The sequence below is a fragment of the Rhinopithecus roxellana genome, chromosome 12 (assembly GCF_007565055.1).
Source record: "Rhinopithecus roxellana isolate Shanxi Qingling chromosome 12, ASM756505v1, whole genome shotgun sequence".
Lineage (NCBI taxonomy): Eukaryota > Metazoa > Chordata > Mammalia > Primates > Cercopithecidae > Rhinopithecus > Rhinopithecus roxellana.
The window spans coordinates 87,371,070-87,384,940 of NC_044560.1; the positions used below are offsets into that span (position 1 = coordinate 87,371,070).

Here is a 13,871-nt window from a genome sequence, read left to right on the forward strand (position 1 = left end):
ATAGTTGCCTCACTTACTCTGCTCTTTGTCATAGGAATATATACTGTAACACCCCCAGGGTGGAACTTTAGCCTCATAAGCCTCCTCATAGCAGAATAAAGGCCACTAATAAGTGACTGCCCCTCCTAAATGTCCTGCTTTTGCCTGTCTTGCCACTTCACTCTCTTTCTTACCCAGAACAACCCACTCTCACAGCACTCCGTAACTGGGCGACTGATCTCACCTTCCAAAGGGCCCTGTGTGAGTTTAGCCCAGATGAAATCAATTTCTTCACCTTCACTCTTATCCTTTGCCTGCTTACTCCTCCTTCCCCTCTCCTCCTATCACTCCATCTACAACGAACCATCCAACAGGCACACACAATACTTAATCAAACCAATCCTGACCTTGCACAAAACTGCTGGTTTTGTGTCCGTCCCTCAGAAACCATATCAAAAAATGCCTTCCCGCTCCCACTTCAAGATTGGACCCTCACCAGCACGACACTCCATCCTCGCTATCAGCGCTCCGGAGGGGTAAATGCACTTAAAAGTTACAAAACTGACCTCACCCCCTACACCTCCAGGAACAAAGTTATCTTAGGGGCATTTACATCTGATACCAAATCAGACCAACAGGCACCCCTTTGTATACAGCGCGACCTTCCCTCAGGAACCCCTTTAGGCAGTCTCCCCACAGGCTCATGCAACTACACCCTACAGCTCACCCCACCTGCTGGTATCCAGACGCTAACAATATACAATCCCACTCAAGTACTCAAAGTTTCTGGCCCCCCAAAAATCCAAACCACTAATCTCAACACAATAAACTCGGGTTTCTGCATCGATCGACACAAACCCCGTATGACAATTGCAGGATGGACTGCGTGCCCTAGCCCCCACCCAACCTCCAATTGTCTACAAGCTCAGGTAGCCAGAGCCCCCACTGGGGAACAACTTTTAGTGGACACACAATGTTTCCTCCTACACTGGGAAAACAAAACAGTAGGGCTAGCCAACTAACCTCAACCCGCCCCTTCCAACCACTTACCCGGGCGGCCCTGTCTTCCTCTCTGGCTGGTGGTCAGAAATCAAAATCCTAAAGCCCCTCTTTGCCACAGACCTCCAATTTTGCCTTCCTAGCCAGGGCATATTCTTTCTCTGTGGCACTTCCACCTATCTCTGCTTACCCACTAATTGGACAGGAACCTGCACACTAGTCTTCTTTAGTCCAAAAATAGACATAGCCCCTGTGGATAGAGCCCTACCCTTCCAAATTCAAACACTATCCCGCAGACACCGAGCTGTACAGCTCATACCCCTGCTACTAGGGTTAGGCATTACAGCAGCTGCAAGAACTCGAGCTGCAGGAATTGCAACCTCTACCTATTACTACAAATCCCTATTCAAGGACCCGTCCGATAACATTGATGACCTAGCATCCACCGTATCAACCCTGCAGGCCCAACTAGACTCCCTAGCTGCAAGTAGGCCTTCAAAACCGCAGGGGCCTCGATATACTTACCACAGAAAAAGGAGGTCTCTGCATCTTCCTAGATGAAGAATGCTACTTCTATTTCAACCAGTCAGGCCTGGTTCAAGATTCAGTTAAAAAATGAAAGGACTGGCCAGGCATGGTACCTCACGCCTCTAATCCCAGCACTTTGGGAGGCCGAGGTGGATGGATCAGGAGGTCAGGAGATCAAGACCATCCTATCTAACCCAGTCTCTACTAAAAATACAAAACATTAGCTGGGCATGGTGGCGGGCACCTGTAGTCTCAGCTACTCAGGAGGCTGAGGCAGGAGAATGGTGTGAATCCGGGAGGCGGAGCTTGCAGTGAGCCGAGATTGTGCCACTGCCGTCCAGTCTGGGCGACAGAGTGAGACTCCGTCTCAAAAAAAAAAAAAAAAAAAAAAAAAAAGGAAGGATCGGGCTCAAAAAATCCGGGAAAACAGCTCTTCCACCTGGCCTCTATGGCCCTTCAGCTCCCAGACCTCCTGGCTACTCCCACTCCCTGTACCCGTCATAATCATTCTCCTTTTCCTAATCTTTGGGTCCAGCCTCTTACATCTCTTTATCCAGTGTTTTTATTTTTATTTTATTTTTAATTTTTTGAGACGGAGTCTCACTCTGGCACCCAGGCTGGAGGGCAGTGGCACGATCTCTGCTCACTGCAAGCTCTGCCTCCTGCGTTCACGCCATTCTCCTGCCTCAGCCTTCTGGGTAGCTGGGACTACAGGCGCCCGCCACTGCGCCCGGCTAGTTTTTTGTATATTTAGTAGAGACGGGGCTTCACCGTGTCAGCCAGGATGGTCTTGATCTCCTGACCTCATGATACACCCGCCTCGGCCTCTCAAAGTGCTGGGATTACAGGCGTGAGTCACCGCGCCCGGCCTCTTTACCCAAGTTTTTACAGAACCACATCTGAGCCTTCATCCACGAAACCATACAAGACATGATGCTACTCCAAGAATACCAACAATTTCAAAGCCAGAACCAAAACTAACCCCTACCTTCCAGCCTCTCCCCCTAACCACCACCCACTCTCAGCTAGAAGCAGCCTGACAAGAACAACTTCTTTCTATCATCTATTAAAAGGCTGGAATGTTAGGGTCACCCCAACCAGACTGTTCCCCTCCTTTCCCATGGGTCTTACAATACAGTCCTTTGCGACCTCCACATAGCTCCCCCAAGGCTAACGGCAAACCCCCCGCCACAACTGACCCTTCGAGTACCTGTGTGTCCAGACGACTTCAGCTGAACTGGCAAATGGTTCCAAGATGTGGTCAGAACACCTGCTAACTAAAGCTGGTAAAAACATCTCCAGGATGCAATCAAGACACCTGCAGCCCCAACTCGGTTCACACACCTCGACCCAGTTCCTCACCCTGTAAAGCCCTGCTGCAGTCTGTAAGTGGGGCTGCCTCCTCTGCCTGTCAAGGAGCAGCCTGGCAGGACAAATAAAAATGGCTTGCCTGACTTAGGGCCTACTCATCCTTTCTCTTGGCTAACTGTACACAGAGACCGTGTGGTGGAAGCATGCTTGGCTTGTTCAGGAGCAGGAGGCCCGAGCAGCAGGAATAGAGTGAGGGGTGAAGGGCTGGGAAGGTGGGGAGGTACCCAGATGTGCAGACTCGCGGTGTAGAGCTTTATAAGCCACACAGACCTTTGGATTTTCTCCTGCACGGAGTGGAAGCCATCAGAGGGTTGTAAACAGAAGAGGGACACAATCAGGGTTTTTAAAGGCTCACTCCGGCTACCACGTGCTGCCTGGGCTGTGGCAGGGGAAGAGTGGGAGACCAGGAGGCCAGAGATGGAGGCTTAGGGTGGCTGCAGTGGAACTGTGACAAGTGGTTAGATTCTGCCTGTGTTCTGAAAGGAGGGCCAGCCGACAGGAGTAGCAGTGGCTTGGACATGGGGTGTGAGAGAGAAGGACGAGAGGGAGGGAGGGAAGGAGGGACGGAGGGACAAAGAAAGTCAAGGCCAACTTGGCTTCAGAACCTGAACAATCCAGCCACCAAGACCGTTCCTCACTTCCTTTCCCACTTCCGCTAGTTTGACAGGTCCGGTTTAACTCTTCCCAGGGACACTGGAGACAGGGTGGCTAAAGGGGATGCCAGCTTCTCAGTTGTCATTTGGTTTGACCTTTCAGGGGCATGCGAGTCGTCAGTGTGACCGCACTAGTCCCATCCATCCTTCTGGTACTTTCCCCTTCCTTTGCTGCCACAGGGCTCACAGTAAAAACCTGTGAAGGAACAGCAATCCAAGAAGTGCACTTTTTTTTTCTTTAAATTGACCAACTCACAGCCAAGAAGTTTAGATCAATACGCCAAACTGTTCAGGAGTGCCAAGGTGTACCAGGCCCAGACCCAGGTGCTGAGGAGGTTAAGGGTGAGCAAAACAGAGCCCCTGCCTGCAGGAAGCTTCCTGTCTTGTGCTTTGCTGAATATAAGAATGACACGTGTAGGTGCCCAGGAGGTATCTGTGCCCTGAACAGAGGCTTAAAGGGTGGCGGGACAAGAGTGAGGCTGAACAGAGACAAGGTCCAGAGCTGAGAGTGGCACTGGTGGATTGGGAGCGGGGGCACCTCCCAGCAGAGCATCCAGCATGGGTAAGGCATGGGCCAAATGTAATGGGCAAAATATTTGGACAGCTGGCTGCTGGGGCAGGTGTGGAACTGTGAGGTGAAGGGAGGAGTGAGGGGCCTGGGGCTGTGATCGGAAGCACTGCAGGGGATCAGCGCGTTCTCACATCTTGGAGGTGCCCCTCTTGCCCTGTGGACCCCTGACTGGGAAGGGGCTCTGCCTGCACAGATCTTGTTCCTTGGGTGGCCTGGATGTGGGCTCCTGGACACCGAAGTGGGTCCACATGGGTGCTGTGGTGTGCCGGGGAAGGGCCAGCCTACCTCTAGCTTCATTGCTAGAATGAAGTGCAATCTGCAAAGTCTATATTTTTTTCTTTTATTTTTTGAGAAAATTCAAGCAGTTCTCTGCCTCAGCCTCCTGAGTAGCTGGGATTACAGGCACCCGCCACCATGCCTGGCTAATTTTTTTTTTTTTTTTTTTTTTTTTTTTTTTTGAGACGGAGTCCCGCTCTGTCGCCCAGGCTGGAGTGCAGTGGCCGATCTTGGCTCAATGCAAGCTCCGCCTCCCGTGTTCACACAATTCTCCTGCCTCAGCCTCCAGAGTAGCTGGGACTACAGGCGCCCTCCACCATGCCCAGCTAATTTTTTTTTTTTTTTTTGAGACGGAGTCTCGCTCTATCGCCCAGGCTGGAGTGCAGTGGCCGGATCTCAGCTCACTGCAAGCTCCGCCTCCCGGGTTTACGCCATTCTCCTGCCTCAGCCTCCCGAGTAGCTGGGACTACAGGCGCCCGCCACCTCGCCCGGCTAGTTTTTTGTATTTTTTAGTAGAGACGGGGTTTCACGGTGTTAGCCAGGATGGTCTCGATCTCCTGACCTCGTGATCCACCCGTCTCGGCCTCCCAAAGTGCTGGGATTACAGGCTTGAGCCACCGCGCCCGGCCACCAGCTAATTTTTTGTATTTTTAGTAGAGACAGGGTTTCACTGTGTTAGCCAGGATGGTCTCGAACTCCTGACCTCGTGATCCACCTGCCTCAGCCTCCCAAAGTGCTGGGATTACAGGCATGAACCACTGTGCCCGGCCCAAAGTCTAAATTTAAGCAAAGGAAGGAAGGAAAGAAAGGAAGGAAGGAAGCCTTTGGCTTCCTATTGAGGAGAGGGAGGGGGTGCCCGGCCCAAAGTCTAAATTTAAGCAAAGGAAGGAAGGAAAGAAAGGAAGGAAGGAAGCCTTTGGCTTCCTATTGAGGAGAGGGAGGGGGTGGGTGGAGCAGGAAGAGGCCTGGCTGGGCCTTCTCCTTCCCTGGCTGCCCTGGTGGGCACATGGGCATATGGGCAGTCTGGGGCAACAGGCTCCCCCACCCCAGATGGAGTTCGGCAGAGATATGATCAATACCCTGCCTGGGATGCCCCGCTACCTCCTGCATGCAAGGTCAGGGGTGGGCCAAGCCAAGCAGGGAGCTCCCACTTGGGCAGTGGGCGGATGCATAGGTCTCAAGAGACTGCTGGGTGCTTCAGGTTCCCCTACCCCCACCAAGACAGTGGTGCCAGGTGCCACCTGCTGGCTGCGGAGAGCAGGGAGGGGGCACACTCAGAGCTGTGGGAAGCCAGCTGGGAATCCTGCATCACTCGGCTGCGATGGCGAGAGATGGGGCTGGGTTGGGGCTGGAGGCCGAGACACAGGCAGGGAAGGCAAGAACGCAGGAGACACAGGCCACAGTGGTTCCAGATCAGGAAGTTTTATTGCTGACATGCAGGAAGAGTCCCCATGTAGTACAAAAATATGTCTTTATACAAACTTTTTTGTGACTTTTTCCGTTTCTTTACAATAGGACTTCTCTCAGTGTGTGACACCCAGTGAGGGCTGGCCCATCCTCCTCTCCTTTGCTTCACCAGAAATGTAATCAGACACATGGCTTGACCTTGGAAGGGCCCAGTCTGTCTGGCAGGGCTTTGCAGACCCGGCGGCTATTGCTTTGAAAAGGAGGAGAAAGACCACGCACGGGCAGCAGCCTGGAGGGGCCAGGTGGGCTGCTGAGCGGGAGCTCCGCCGCAACGGGCCCTGGCCCAGCTTCAGGCCCTCACAGGAGGACAGTCAAGGGCTGGGAGCCCTAGGCCGGACTGCATTTCCGCTCCCGCAGGAGACTTTTATGAAATAAATATAGAAAAGAGGGCATCCGCCAGCCCCACAGCACAAGACCCTGGCCCTCAGTGCTGGACAGCTGAGACAGACGCAGGCTTGCTGCTCATGGGGAGTAAGTGCTGGGCTCCAGTGGGCTCCCACAGGCCCACTGAGGCAGAGGCATGAGGCGCCCAAGTGCTGGATGGGGCATGGGGAGAAAGGGGCGTGGGCAGCCCTGCTACTGCTGGCAAGAGGTGGCCCCATTTTTTCCAGATGGGGAAACTGAGGCACAAGGAGGTTTGGGAACTTGCCCAAGGTCACTCACAGTGAGTCAGCTTTTTAGGGGGAGGAGAGCAGCTCACACTCTGGGAAACACAGTCACCTCCCCACTGGGGAGCAGGGCCAGGCAGGAGGGGCCTCAGGGCCCAGGACTGCCTGGAGGTGACCCTCAGCCTCTCTGAGGACATACCGGGGGGAGGCCTCTGGGGAAGGGTCTTTGCTTGGCATCAGGCAGGGCCAAGCCCAGTGAGGGCAAGGGGAGGGGCATTCTGGTGAGAACAGCATTTCTGGCAAGACGGGCATCCACTTCAAAATCTCGGCTCAAAAGGGCAGCAGGGCTGTTCTCAAGCCAGGCAGGCTCCCTAATCCCTACGATTCTCCCAGGCCCCACCGCCCATGGAGGACCCTTGCTAGGGTCTACTGGGAGAGACACCACATCTATTATGAGGCAAGGGCACAGGACATGTCCCCACCATCCTCTAAACCCAAGAGTAGGGTAGGGGAGCATACCGGCAGGCCCCCCACTCACAACCAGGCCTGCAGCCCAACCCCTGGGCCCCTTTGCATCGGGAGTCCAAGTGAGCTTGGTACCACAGGGAAGGACGGAGAAGGGAACAGGTTAACGCGCGTGTACAGCACCTCAGAGAAGCCACTGAGACGGGAGAGAAAGAGCCAGGTCTAGAAAGGCCTCCCATCACCGGCAGCAGAGAGGGACTGGTGGGCTGAAAGGGGACAGGGGCCAGCAGGAGGGGCTTCCCTGCCTGGGGGTGAGGAGGGAGCCCACGTGTGGGCTGTGGACTCCTTGCTGTACAGCCAGGCTGGGGGCAGGGAGTGGCCATGGGCTGCGCCACCTAGAGATGGGAGAGAAGTTGGTACGGTAAAAAAATAAATATATTTGAGTTCGGCTTAAGATGAGGTGAAGGTTTTCCAAAGCTTGGACTGAGGGGCCTGGGTCAGAAGGAGAGGGATGGAAAGAGGCTGTGGCAGGGACCTGGGAGAGCAGGGAGAAGGGGCCACTCGCTCTGGGGCACACAGCGAGCTGCACTTTCAGCTTACTTGGACTGTGGGGAGCAGCGCCCCAGGTCAGGTGGTGGCCGCTGGGGAAGGCCCTGGGGCGGGGTGAGTGGGCTCCCTCCTCCTCCCTCTTGCTCAGTCCAGAGACAGCATGGTTAAAGAGACAGAGGTAGATTAAAACATCATGATTAAAAGCAGATTAGTTATCTAGGCTTCTCAGATTTAAAAACCAAACAGTCGAGCAATCATCCCAAAAGGTAGCTTCGTGGTACCTCTGCTGACCCCACGTGTGACCTGGGCTGTCCCTGTCCCTGCCCTGTTCCTGTTGCGGCCCGGGAGAGTCCAGCACTACAGGGCCCAGCCCTGACAGCCATGCCCTTGGCTGGGGCTGGAAGAGGTGGCAGCAGTGCTGGTGGCCCTGGCTGAGGCTGTCACTTCCGCAGGTAGCGCTGTGCTAGGAGGGCCGTGTCCAAGGAGGTCATGGGCTGTGCGTCGTGGCCCAGCCGTCGCACCGGAGGCGCACTGCCGAACTGCCGCTTGGGCACCCAGCTCCGGGCGTCGTGGATGGAGCTCTTCTCCTCGGCCAGCAGCAGCTGCTGCCGCATGTAGTTCTCAAACTCATACTGGGAGCACTCCTCCGTCACCTTCGCCTTTGAGGCCAGGAGAGAGGGAGGGAGCAAGACAAGATAAACCCAGATGAAGGCAGCGTGGCGGAGGGCCGGCATGAGTGCTGGCGGCCTGGCTGCTGCAGCCACCCTTCCAGGCACCACAGCCTCAGGCCTCAAGGCAGAGGGCGGGAGTGGCGCTGAGGGCAGGTCCCTGACACCCTCCAGCCAACCAGCACTCGCCTTGCAGGCCACCCTGCGGATCTGGGACTGACGCAGACTCACGCTTCCTAACTCACTGGCTGCTTGAGAGGTCACTTTACCTCAGAAGCCTCAGCTGTCTGGCCCCTCACAAAGGTTCTCTGAGCCCTGAGGCGGCCAATGCATGTCAAGAGGTACGAGCAAGCCCTGGGCTAGGCGCTCAGCACCTGGGGGAGCCACATACACGGAGCCCCATGCTGAGTCCCTGGGGTGGTCCAGGCAGATGGTAACAGAAGCTGAAGTGGTGTCCCCGTGCCACTCACCACAGAGGACAGCAGGGCTTCAGGATCAGACTTAGGTTCAAGGCTCAGTTCCACTACTTGTAAGCTATGTGGCTTTCGGAAAGTCCTTACCTCTCTAACCCTGTTTCCTTTCTGTAACATGGGGCTAAGAACACAGGCCACGCAGGCCCACACTGAGGGCTGAACGAGGTGCCCTTGGGGTAGGCACTCACTGCAGGCTAGTGATGATCATTTTAGCCAAACAGCTGAAGGGTGGAAGCTGGAGGTGGGCAGGGATTGGAATTCTCTATCCTCGGGGGCCAGGAGGCTCTGGGAGGCTCTCCCAGGCACGGCCCCTCCTGGTCTTACCTACACACTGCTCACTGTGGAGCTCCAAGGTGGGCCAGGGAGGGAAGGTCCTTCCAATATCCAGGGCCCAGCAATGCTGTTGCTTGGCCAAGTCCTGCCCTCCAGGGGGCACCCTAAGATCACCTGCCCGCTGCTGCCTGGTGCCAAGTCTCTGCCCTCACCCTAGGCCCAACACTTTCTCCAGTGCAGGGAATGGGGAGGAAAGAAACAGGGAGAAATGAATCATCTGAAAAATGAAAAGCAGGAAGGGTGAGAGAGAACTCTGACTCAGAGGGGCAGAGAAATGTGATGTGGGCAGCAGGAGGAAGCTGAGGGGGCTGGCCTGGGCCACTCAGGCACTGGCTCCAGCTCGGCTGCCCCACAGGCCTCTCTGGCCAAAGATCTCCAGCAACACCAAGCCCAAGGCAGGCCCCAGGCAGCTCAGGCTGAGGACTGAAGTCTCCCTTTCCCACCCCCAGGCTGGGCAAGAAGACCAAGGAAACCCTGTGGACGGCGGAGAGCTGCCACCTCTGCCGTTGCCCTGCCTGCCCCCAGAAGCCCGTCCCTTGGGGCTGGGTGACGGCCCATCTGCCCTCCCCGACTCACCTCCTGGGAGCTATCCACATTGCTCATTTGGTCATCGATGTCAGGAACTACTTGCAAAGGCCCACTCAGAGATGACAGGGACTGCCTGCAGGGAGGCAGACAGGTCAGGCTGGCCGCAGAGAGACCAGGTCCATTGATCCCAGACTTAGCTGGAGTCAGACACACCTGGGTTGTGTTCCTGCCATGAGACTCTGTTTCTCTGAGCCTCAGTTTTCTTATCCATAAAGGGGGACAATCTCTCCTTTACAGGTGGTGAGAATTCAGTGAGGCAATGCCCATCCCCCACTGGCATGGCCTGGACAGCTATGGCAGCCCATAGTTGCTCAACCTTCAGCTCTGCCTATGCCTTCCCGATCTTGCCCCTGCAGAGAATCTGGAAATCGGACTCTAACTGGCAGAGAAGCAGGCTGACTGCAGGCTGCTTTTCCTGGGTAGGATGGGCAGAGGCCCTGAGGACGCAGCCTTGTGCCCGGCCCAGTGCCCGTCCACTTACCACGATGCAATGATGGCACTGAGGGCCTCCAGGACATCAGCAGCAGCCAGGCGCTGCTGGGGGTCAAGGACCAGCAGCTTCCGGATGAGACATACGGTGTTCTCAGAAACCCGGCCATCCCTGAGGCAGGGAGTTGGGAAGGAGGCCTCAGTGGGTGGTGCTGGGTCTGTGGCCAGGATGCCCAGGCTCACTGTGTCATTTCCCTGCCTTGAGCCCATCAGGCTGGCCGCCCCCCGCCCCCCGCCCCCCGGGCGGCAGGACTCACTCAGGGATGGTGTACTCAGCAGCCTTGATCTTGCGGAAGAGCTCCTGCGGGATGCTGTCATAGAAGGGGAACTGGCCATACAGCATGGTGAAGAGCACCACACCCAGGGCCCACATGTCGCTGGGCTTGCCACGGTACGGCCGGCCTGCAGGCACACACACCACACTCAGCCTTCAGGCTGCAGCACCGCCACGGCTCACCAGCCTGGAACCCCACCTGGGGCCCTCCACCTGCCACCCTCACTTCCGGTCCCCCCGAGCCGTCCTCTGAGCTCCTGCCTGTGCTCCCCCCTCCCCTGTTCCTCAGGATGCACCTCTCCTGACCCCCGAGGAGAGGGCTCACTCTGCACCTGCTCACAGCACCTGCCCTGCCCGGCTAGACGGCAAGCCCCTGGGAGCCAGGCCTGGGTCTGCAGCCCCAGCACCCAGCACAGCAGCTCACAAGCAGGGGGTCAAGAACGTTGGCACAGCAGGTAACTAGCTGGCTCCAGATGAGCCAGCCACTACGCCTGTCACCATCCCCACACCCTGCTGCCTCCTTCACCACCCGGATGACCACTTGCAGAGTCCCCTCCTTTGTCTACTTGTGACTCCCCGTCTGCCCTCTAGAAAGGAAGTTCTCAGGTGCAGGTGCCTCCCTGCGGTGTTCACTGCTGAGCCCCAGTGCCCAGCATGGACCCAAGTATTTGCCAAATGAAGGATGTCCACTTAATTAACATCTCTGTGAGAGTTTCTTCATCTGTAAAGCAAAAAGGAGCAGACATCTAACTGAGCACCCGCTTTAGGACAGCACTGGAAGAAACACTTTTATTTCACTAACTGTACTCCACGGCTTGAGGACACTGAGGCCCAGTGATCTGCCCTGTCCAAGGCCACGTGGCTGCTCAGTGGGCCCACATCTGACCGTCAGGCCCTGCTGCTTGCCTGCTTTCAGGGCAACCTGTCCACCCACCCAGCAGCAATATGGCACCTCCCATGTGCCAGCCATTTTCTGACCCACTCCCCCAAATGCGAAATACGAGGACTACTGGAGCGTTCGAAAGTCCTTGGCCCTGCCCACTCCCTGCGATGCACCCTCTGGTACACCAGCAGGCTGTGGCAGCCTGGATGTCAGAACACAACTTTGTTCTCCGTGGGCGTGGAAGAGATGCTGCTAGGCACCCTAGCGTCATCTCCCTGGGCGCCCAGGGCCCAGTGAAGGGCAAGCAGTTTAACCGGGAGAGGGTGTGCCATGTGTGCATGGCAGTGCCATTACAGGCCTTAGCCTGTGTCTTCAGAAGGTACCACGGCACCTTCAGGATAGCGCTGTCGCCTACCACAGAGGGCTGTTGTGGGGAATAAGCACCTGCCCTGGCTGGTACAGCAGGTAGTTCTGTAGAAGACGAGCTTCTCCCACGCTCTTTCCAGGCTGTGTCATCCTTGGCTCTTTCCAGCCCCCAGTGCCAAAGAGCAGCTGTGGTGACTGTGTGGCTGACCCCATGGCTGACTCGAGGACAGCCCCCTCTTCCTAGAACTTGCTCCATCAAGTGGGGTCGCCAGTACAGAACTGATTACTTGTGCCACCATTCTTAGCTCTGTATGGCTCCAAAGAAGGTGCTGCCTCTCTTCCCGTGTCTGGAAGATGCTTCCTGCTGAGCTGTCCTGCTGGCTTAGGCAGGAAGGATCTGCTTCCAGGACCTGCAGAGGGTTCCCTCAGCCTGAGCCTCTGCCCTGACCTGGAGGTATGACTGGCCCCTCCCCAGACAAACTCGCTGGGAGCCTGACCTAGGCAGGTGACCTTCCCTGGGCTTTGGCTTCTGAGGGGACACTGCACCCGCAAGCTTCCCTTTCAGCAAATGATCATGCCAGACATTAGGTTAAGGGCATTACATATATATATATAATATATATATAATACATATATAATACATATATATAATATATAATATATATAATACATATATATAATATATAATACATATATAATATATATATATATATATAATATATATATATATATTTTTTTCCTTTCCTGAGACAGAGTCTCGCTCTGTCGCCCAGGCTGGAGTGCAGTGGCCGGATCTCAGCTCACTGCAAGCTCCGCCTCCCAGGTTCACGCCATTCTCTTGCCTCAGCCTCCCGAGTAGCTGGGACTACAAGCGCCCGCCACCGCGCCCAGCTAATATTTTGTATTTTTAGTAGAGACGGGGGTTTCACCATGTTAACCAGGATGGTCTCGATCTCCTGACCTCGTGATCCACCCAACTTGGCCTCCCGAAATGTTGGGATTACAGGAGTAAGGCACCGTGCCCGGCTGGTTAAGGGCATTATTTAATCCCTCAGGTACTACTACTACTGCCATCCCTATTTTATAGATGGAAAAAACGGAGGCCCAGAAAGGTCTGTAACTTCCCCAAATCGCACGGTTATTAGCCAGATTATCACCTCCATGAGGGCCAGACCAGGTCTGCCTTTCACAGCCCCATGCCCATGCTGGGCACATGGAGAATAAATAAAAGGGCAGACCTGGGCCCGAAACCCACATGGCAGGGCTGGTACTTCAGCTTCTAACCCAGGAGGGAGGAGATTGGAGGCCGTGATCACACAGCCTGTTCAACAGCAAGGCCAGAACTGAAAACCCACGTCTCTGATCTCCCAGTCGAGGACTCGTTCTGATTCAGTCAGATCCCTTTGTTTCATCCTCCAAGACTGGCACGAGTCTGGAAGAGCCAGGATAGGCTGCTGGCAACAGCAGGGAGGCCCACAGAGCTTCAGATTGCAAATGAAGGCCACTCTAGCCTGGTGCTGCGAGAGAAGAGTCCCAACCAGGGTCAGCCCCCAGCCTGAGCCCTGCAAACGGCCACAGCCCCACTCACAGGCTGGGTGAGTGGCTCTATCTCCTATAGGGATGCTTTGGGGATTACTGTGGAGGGTGCCAGGCTGTGCTGGGTCATGGGGGTGGTGCCCAGGGAGTTAGGGTATACCCTTGGCACCCAGATCCCTCTAGCAGAGGCTGTGGTGACTCCAACCAAAACCCCCAGGTCTGGGGAATGGTGCTACTGTCTTTGCACACGGGCAGCCCTGGGGACAGGCCTGGCTCTCCAGCAGAAGCAGCAGTTGGGGGAGCCTCTGAGGGAGTTGTAAGTGCTTGTATTACAGCAGCCTGCTCACCAGGATGTGTGTGAAGACCTGGGACGAGGCTGGCTCTGCCACTGCACAGAAAGGGCACACTCATGTGTGGGGTGGGGGTGAAGGATCCTGGAGACAACCCCAAGTTCTCCATGTTGGAGGGATGGGAGTGGGTGTAAGCCCCGGTTCCCTAAAGGATTTGGGCCGAGAACAAGGGGGAAAGGGAAAGCAACAGAGTCTACGGTGAAAGAGTTGGGAGCATGCATGGGCTTTAGTAGGAGGCAGCCCTGGGGCTGTGCCTCCATTTTCCAGTTTACTATTTATTAGCTATGACTTTGGACAAGAGATGTCATCTCTAAGCCTTAATTTCCTCATCTGTGAGAAAAGGACTTAAGATATTGACCACACAGGATAGCTGTGTGGTTTAAACAGATAATGGGAGTCACACTCAGCACTGTGTCTGGAACTTGGAAATCAGATCAGTGGGCAG

At 55.5% G+C, this 13,871-nt stretch overlaps 1 protein-coding gene across 6 annotated transcripts in view; it reads right to left on the reverse strand.

Moving 5' to 3' along the window:
• Positions 1-5,780: 5,780 nt before the first annotated feature.
• Positions 5,781-13,871, reverse strand: part of STK40 (serine/threonine kinase 40) — a 48,107-nt gene continuing 40,016 nt past the window's right edge. For 5 of the 6 annotated variants that reach the window (XM_030941706.1, XM_030941708.1, XM_030941707.1 and 2 more), the window contains 4 exons: positions 10,275-10,419; positions 10,010-10,129; positions 9,517-9,601; positions 5,781-8,125 (listed from right to left, as the gene is read on the reverse strand). In XM_030941706.1, coding sequence (XP_030797566.1) covers positions 7,907-8,125; positions 9,517-9,601; positions 10,010-10,129; positions 10,275-10,419 — 569 coding nt within the window. In that variant the 3' untranslated portion in view covers positions 5,781-7,906. The other variant, XM_030941709.1, reaches the window with a different exon arrangement.